At 59.7% G+C, this 7635-nt stretch overlaps 1 protein-coding gene across 1 annotated transcript; it reads right to left on the bottom strand.

Annotated features, from left to right (window-relative positions):
• Positions 1-989: 989 nt before the first annotated feature.
• On the bottom strand, positions 990-7290 carry TMEM119 (transmembrane protein 119). The gene is made up of 2 exons (XM_074356072.1): positions 7167-7290; positions 990-3058 (listed from the first exon to the last, which is right to left on the bottom strand). The coding sequence occupies exon 2, from the start codon at positions 3045-3047 to the stop codon at positions 2205-2207; it is 843 nt and encodes a 280-aa protein (XP_074212173.1). The 5' UTR covers positions 3048-3058; positions 7167-7290; the 3' UTR covers positions 990-2204.
• Positions 7291-7635: the final 345 nt, after the last annotated feature.

Below are 7635 nucleotides of genomic sequence, written 5' to 3'. Positions count from 1 at the left end.
TTGGGAAAATCACCCTGCCTGCTCCTCAGGGATCTCCAATGTCTGCCTCCGTCTTACCTGGTTTTTGCCTGTCATGGGGTAGTTTAATGTACGTCCCAGCCACACCCCAGTGCCTAGGACCTCGCAGGAGCTCGGGGAGCAAGGAGAGAGTCTGTCACATCCGGAGAGGGTGAGTGACTTGGTCCCAGTCACAAAGCATCTGGGTATTCAGTGTTTGTATTCGATTCTCCCTATATTCTTGGGCGGGAGCCTGTCTGGGCTGAGCAAGGGAGGGCTCTTCCCCACTGAGCAAGACAGAGGCCATTGTGTGTTATGAAACCCAAACCCTGGCCCTCTCCGGATGGAGGTGGGGTCAGCGGAGGAGAGGGGCTGCCGGGGCTGGGGGGGTGGCCTCCCTGCCCCCATCACCCCGGAGATCCAGCACGTGCTCCCAGCCCAGCCACATCTGGATTCCAGCTGGCAGCTCCGGGACGGAGGGGGAGCAGGGGCCGCCGGAACTCGCCATCAGAGGCAAGGAGGAGCCTGGTGGGTGAGCAAACAAAGGCCAGGACTGCCTCCGACCCCGGGCACCATCGGCCAAGGGTGTGGTGAGTGTGGCGTTGTCCCTGAGACCCATGCCAGTCCTCCGCCACTCTGCAGGGGGAGGGGACCCTGAAACCCCAGCCTGGAGCCCCTCCACGGTGCATGCTTCCTCGGGGAAACGAAGAGGTGGGGGGCTCTCCTGTGGCCACAGTAAGTAGCAACACCACGCGTGGAGCTGGCTCAGTGTGGCCGCGAGCCCAGGGCTGGTGGCGCCCAAGCTCCCACCCCTGTACCCATGGGACACCCACCCCTTCCTCCTACCTTTCCCACACCAACTGCCATTCAACCCCTAGGGCCTGGCTGATGTGTCCCCCAAGAAATCTGCCCCCCATGGAACAGCCCAGAGAAAATGTCCCCATCTCCCAACAGCCTCATCCCCCAAACCCCAGAAAATCAATGACACCCGGGCCAGAATAAAGGTTTATTGGGCTGGTTTGTTACATCTCAGCACCTGGAGAGTTGTGCAGAGGTTGGCGGGGCCCAGATGGAGGGATGGGGAGGAGGACCCTCCCCGCCGCCGCAGAGCCTCCCCAAATCAGGACGGAGCTCAGGCTCCCTTGTCGAAGACTAAAGAAGACTGTGGGCACAGGCTACCAGGCATCTGTGTGTGTGTGAAGGGCCAGGGCCCCCCTGCTCTGGGATGGGTGTCAGAAACCCTCTCCCATCCCCTCAGACTTCCCCTGAGTGGGGTCCCCTCTCACACACAGCCCCCCTCCCGGCTTCTAAGCTGCTTTGGGGCCCTGGCAAGAAAGGTTCAATTCATTTGCCCCACCCCCGCAGCAGTAACGGGATGAGAGGCAGCTCCTGGGAGCGCTGAACCCCCACCCCCACCCCCCTAACCCTGGACCAACCAGAAACTGAGGAGGGGGTGCCTTCGGGAACATTTAGAGCAGTAACTTCTGTAGCTGTTAAAAAGAAAGAAAGAAAAAAAAAGAGCACTCCACGGACAAAAGCAGTTTGGAAAAGACTAAGCAAAAACAAACCAGAGTCCACGGGCGCCTTTACTGCAGGGCTTGTCAGAGCCCCGGGGCGCTGCAAGGAGTCTGGGGCGACCGGAGCAGAGAAGCAGCACCTCCTCTGCTCCCTGGACCTCACAAGCTTTCTTCCAGGGAACCCAGTTTGGGAAATGTCCATATAGGGACCTGTCATGACGCGTGCAGGAGCCGCCCTCCTGACCGACCTTCAGCGGTGCCTCGAACTGCTCCAACCCCAGGCCTTTCCGCATCTCCAGCTCAGTCTCTTCCAACACTAGTATTTCTTTTCCTACCTCGATGGCAAGCAGCGATGTTTGCACTGTCACAAGGGACCTGAGACATGTTTCCCAATGGACATGGCTGTGACGGAGACACGTCCCCAGCCCTGTCTCCCCAGAGGAGCTGGGCTTTGGGATAGAGCCCCCCGGGGGCTGCAGGGACAAACGTTCTGGAAGTTGGTGAGATTCCTGAGATGGGACAGAGACCAGCAGCTCTGCCCGCTGTTGTAGGATCAGACACACTGGGATTTGCAGTGGAGAGTGGCCAAGGAGGGGGTGACAGAGAGCAGGAAGGACCAAGTGTCTTTCTGTGCCCAAGGAGGTGACCTCCAGGGGTCCGACAGTCAGGGCCGGCAGCCTGAGAGGCCTGTTAGATGCTGGGGGAGACGCTGCCGCAAGCACAGGGGCTTTCGGGGGGACCAGCTGGGCCGCCAGTTTCCTGGGCTAATGAGGAAGCTGCTTCTGGCCCCTGACTTTCACCAGCCTCCAGGGCCCCGTCTGCCTCCTCTGGGCAGGCCTCCTCCGGTGGGGGCACCTCTGGTTTCTCTGCTGGGACCCCGCATCCCTGGGCTTCCTGGTCCTCCTCCTGGCTGCCTGGCTCCTCTTCCTCCGACTTGCCCTCCATCACCCTGGCTCCATCTCCACTGCCAGGGGCAGCCCTGGCCGGAGACTTGAGGTTCTGGGTGGCGGCAAGGATGTCAGCCTGGAGCTGCTGGGAGGAGTCCCGGGCCTCCTCCGGCCGGCCGTCGGGAGCCCTGTCGGGGACCTCGCTGAAGGCCCGGGGGCCCCCAGCCCTGTCACTCTGGTCCACGTACTTCTTCTTGGGGAAAGATGAGGGGTAGTAGGCGGAGGCCTTGTGCTTCTGGCGGGTGATGACAGCGGCGCAGACGATGAACATCAGCAGGAACGCCAGGGACCCCACCACGGTGATGAGCATCACGTACTGGCGGAAGAAGTCCACGATGCCATCCAGGAAGTTGGTGGGGGGCTTGGGGCCCTCCGGGGGCGTGGGCCCCACTGACGTGGGGCTAAGGGCCGGGGTCCGGGGCGGCGGGAGACTGGGGGAGGAAGCCGATGGGCCCTCAGCCTCCCCGCTGCCCCCTGTGTCCTCCAGGAAGGCAGCCTGCAGGGACACGGAGTAGGGCGCCGTGGGCAGGGCCCGCAGGAGCAGCAGCAGAGACATGGCCAGGCTGGGGGCCACCGCGGAAACCATGTTGCCAGGAGCTGTGGGGGAAGCGAGGCAGGAGGGACATCAGGGCAGGAGCCCAGGGTCTCAGGGGACCCCAAGAAAGCGCAGGGAACACAGAACATTCTCTAGCAACTCACCTCCCTTCCCCAGGCTGGAGCCTCCCCATCAAATGTTTGTACTTGGGGTTCATACCCGCCCCCCACACACACTTCACTCTGAGCTTCTGGAGGGCAGGGACTGAATCTTATTTATCTTGGCACCCTCAGGGTTTTGCATCGTATCTGGTATACAGCAAGCACTCAATAAATGTATCTTGACGGACTTGGCTGAATGAATACCAAAAACTCACCCTTTCATTGCTTGCCATGTGCCAGGTATTCTTTTAAGTTTCTCACATAGACTTTCTCACTGAATCCTGAGATCCGCCTGTTCAGGGAGGTAGTACATTCTCCCCATTTTCCAGGTGAGGAAACTGAGGCTCAGAGGGCTTAAGTGCCTTGCTAAGGAAGAGCTGCCTGGGGTTTGGATGCAGGCACCAAGGGAGAGATGCTGGGAGGGCTCAGTGAGGATCTGAGTGAGTAACTGAGAGAGCTGGCCCCCCTCCTCCGGGGGGCCCTCCCCAGCAGCCCCCTGCCCTCCTGTGGTCCCATTCCCGTCCTCAGAAGATTCATTGGTTACAAAGTGTCCACAATCTTTGAGCTCAGCAGAGGCCTGTGTGAGCATAGGCCCCAAACCCATGGCGAACCCCCACCTCAAGGCTCAAAGCAGGGCCTGGAGGCCCCGGGGGAACCCTCGTACCTGAAACAAAGCTGGAGACTGAGTCCCGTGGCCACTACTGGATGGCATCCAGATGCACCCCGTGCCTCCCTCCCTCTGTTGGAAAGCTGCTCCCCACGTGAACCCCCAGACCCTCTCTGGCCCAGACGGCCCAGCTGACTAATAAATTCCTTATGGCTCAGCTTCACGGAGGAGCCTGGCTTCTAAAACACTGATTCTCCCAGCCTGTGTGAGTCGGCCTGGGCTCTCAGACAAATCCAGGGACCCCTTCCTGTGCCCCTCATTCTGCCCCATGAGAGCCCCATCCCGGCCCAGCAGAGGGCCCAGGACCCTGACGCTGGGTGGGCCTGGAAGTTCCAAGACTGAAAAGCCTTCAGGTCCCCTGTCTGAGGTGCTTGCGCTCAGGGGATGGAGATGGGGTGACAGAGGCCCAGAGAAGGCAAGGGGCAGGCTCCAGGCCACACAGCAAGTCCTTGGGCTGGAGGAGGAGGCCCAGCACCTTGACTGCAGGTCCCCTTAATTTCCCAGACCTCAGGGCCTGCTCTGTAAAACAGGTGACAGTACCAACCTCATGGTGACACAAGGATTCAGATGAGGTAGGGATGACGAGGGACCACTGAGTGGCTTGTTCCAAGTGACCTGAGGCCTCCCGTAAAGTGTCATTAATTGAAATCAATTGCACTGACATGAATTTGGACAAACTGGCTCAGATGGCAAAAAACATGTAAGTCCAAGGACATTAACCGAGGCAACGCCGCCCAGGGGTTCATTTTAAATGAGCCGGTCACCGTGTACTTTCATCACCAGTTACTCATCTGAGCCCCTCTCGTGGCTGCAAGCCCAGAGAAGCCCGGGACGCCAGCACTGTCTCCGTTTTTTTAGATGAGGAAACAGGTTCAGAGACAGACAGTGACCTGCCCAAGGACACACAGATGGTGTCAGAGCTGGGATTTGACCCTTCTTCTTTGGGACTCTGAGTCCACACACTCACTCACACACACCCCTCACACTCTCACGTGCCCGGGGCTGGCCCAGGAGTGGGCTCGCACCCCTCTGGCTGGAACCCCACTTGTCAGCTGGAACCAGGATTTGAGATGTTCCCTGAATTTCAGGAGACTTCCTGGGCCCTCTCCTCTCTGGGACTTATTAGCAACAGTTCTGCAGACAGCTTTGATGTTTGGGGCTTTTGTCTCTCGCCAACCACCTCCCTGCCTTCTGCCTCCAGTCAAGCCTGGGAGAGAGCCTTCACGGTGGAGGCTAAAACTTCTCACCACAGACACCTCTGACAGTGGTGTCCCCAGGGGCCTTCCCTGGGGGAGACGGCTGTGAAGTTTCTGCACTGAGGCTCTGCAGGCAGCCAAATGATGAGCTCGGTAAGGCCAGGATTAACATCCTGGCTCCATCTGGGTCTGGCTCTGCTGCTAGGCCTCTCTGGGCCTCACTGTCCCCATCTGTAAACTGGGGGTGGGGTGGGGAGGTGCGCTGTTAGGGCCGGATGGGACCAAGTGCCTGGCGCAGCCCTCCCCCAGGGAAGGTGAATTTTAGGAGAGGCGGAATTGCTACCCCGGCACACATCCAGGTCCAGCCAACGTGTGGCCACCCCAAGTCAACAAATAATGATTATCCTTGCCTGATGTGTAAATTGGCTCCCGGTCTCCCCTCATTCTCCAGGAAAGACCAACTTTTTTTTACCTTGTTGAGTGAAATCTCCTGAGTTCTGGCCAATGAGAGATCCAGGACCAGACACACACACACGCACGCACGCACGCACGCACGCATGCGGTACAGTGAGTTGGACAGAAAAAAGGGCTCCTTTCCTTTGGGGACTTGGGGTCAGGGGCATGGGATAAGTAAAGAGGCCACACAAACCACCTCTGGCTCTTAAAGATTGAGACCCTTAACTCTTAGAGTCCCCCTCACCCCCCAAAACCCCTTGGGTCTCCCCGGGAAAGGTGCGGCATCGTGTGAGCAGCCAGCCAGGCTTCGCAGGAGATGGCTATGTGACCCTGCTTGACAAGCCCCCCGACTTCTCTGGGCCTCAGTTTCCCATCTGTAGAATGGGCACCCTGGCCAGGGCAGCTCTGAAATGATTATTCTACCCTTCAGCTGCCCCCACCTCCTCCCTGGGTCCTCATTTTTGCCAGGACTCAGAAACTCACAGCCCATTAGGAGGTGGGGTCAGGCCAACTCCTCTCATTTTTACCCAAGAGGAAACCCAGGCCCGAGACTGGGAAAGCCCTGCCTAGTGACACACAGTCAGTCAGGGCAGAGGCTGACTGGAGAGGCGGCTCAGAATACCCCGGGGGAGGTCACTTCCCAGCTGTGTGTCCTGAGGCTGGGCATATCACTTCTCAGAGCCTCGGTTTCCACATCTGTACAATGGGGATAAGGCCACCTCCCTGGACCATTGTTAGGTCAAGAAATAGCGGGGCCGGCACATTGTAGATGTCAGTCAGTGGCATCACGTGATAGGCCAGGGCGCCCAGCTTGGAGCAGGACCTCTTTTTGGAGCCAGTCTCACTCAGGGTTTATTGTTTTAAAATGTGAGGGCTCCGCTTGGGGTCAGGAACGTGCAGCTCCATCCCTAGGGCCAAGGCACCCCAAGACCTGAGGCTGAGGGGCCTGAGCAGCTGCCCCACCCCCACCCAGAGACTGGTGGCCAGAGGGGGAGGGGAGGCCCACAAAAACCTGGCTTCAATTAGTGGCCTTTGGAGGAGGGGTTCTGGCTGAAGCACTGCACCCCTGCTCCGGGGCACCGGAGGACAGGGACCTGGCCCCTCGGAGGGGAGGCCTGGGGAGGGACGGGGGTCCCGAGGGCTCGAAATCCACACACACACAGAGGGCAGCAGCAGAAGGGACACAAAACACAGGCACAAAATACCCAGACACACAACAAACCGGTACCCCGGAGGGCTACGAGGCCCTTGGGCACAGAGAACACACAGATACACAACGAGCTGGTTGTGTGACAACGTGAGCACATCGCACCCCCTGACACTCCGTGGACCCCCACAGACCAGACCACCCCCAGCCACACCACCCTCCCGAGGACCCTGGGACCATCCACCCCAGCACCCACCTTCCAGGAACAACACATCCCCGACATCAAGGCCTCTACCACATATACACAACCACACACACACACCACACTCCAGCCAATCCAGCTCCATACTCAGGTCGCGTCCCAGGCACACACACGTCCCGCCACTCACCACCTTAGCACAGATCACATCAGTACACAGCATCCAACACACACTCAGTGCTCACACATACTTAGAGAAGTTCCCCAAAGCACTCACACTGACCCCCTAAATTCCAAGACTCCCCCCTAGCTCCCTGGAGAAAGGAGCGTCTCCCAAGACTTACCAGTCCCTCCGCACACAGGGTGCTCCAGCCAGGTGGAGCCGAGAGGGTCTGTGGCAGTGCCCGGTGGCTGCAGCTCTGGGCTGCCGCCCTCCCGCCTCCCTCCCGCCCGCCCGCCTCCTTCTTCCCTCCCAGCTCCGCGGGGCCAGCTTGATTTCATTAAGTGGGTTTGGGGTGGGGACAGGGGGAGGGGCGGGGCCTCGCTCGGCCACACACAATCCCCCCCTCACTCACGCCCTGCAGGCGCCCCCTCCACGCCGCGGGGTACACTCAGTGGGGCATTTCCCCATTGACCGCAGGTCCCTGGGGCAGGCTGAGGCCGGCAGGCACATTGACAGGGCTGTCCTGCCACATACCCAGGCCCCGTGAGCTGGGGTCCTGCCCCCCGCTTCCAAAAGGGACGAGGTCGGGGAGGTTCCGAGACCCTTGGAAGTGAAGAGGAAAATTCCCTGCGCTCAGTTCCAGCTGTGAC

The sequence above is a fragment of the Camelus bactrianus genome, chromosome 32 (assembly GCF_048773025.1).
Source record: "Camelus bactrianus isolate YW-2024 breed Bactrian camel chromosome 32, ASM4877302v1, whole genome shotgun sequence".
In the NCBI taxonomy this organism is placed as follows: Eukaryota; Metazoa; Chordata; class Mammalia; order Artiodactyla; family Camelidae; genus Camelus; species Camelus bactrianus.
Note: the sequence above shows the minus strand (reverse complement) of the source record. Positions and strands in the feature narration are given on the sequence as shown.

Bases quoted from the DNA above. Each gene is read 5' to 3' on its own strand.
- TMEM119 (XM_074356072.1), bottom strand. From the start codon at position 3,047: ATGGTTTCCGCGGTGGCCCCCAGCCTGGCCATGTCTCTGCTGCTGCTC.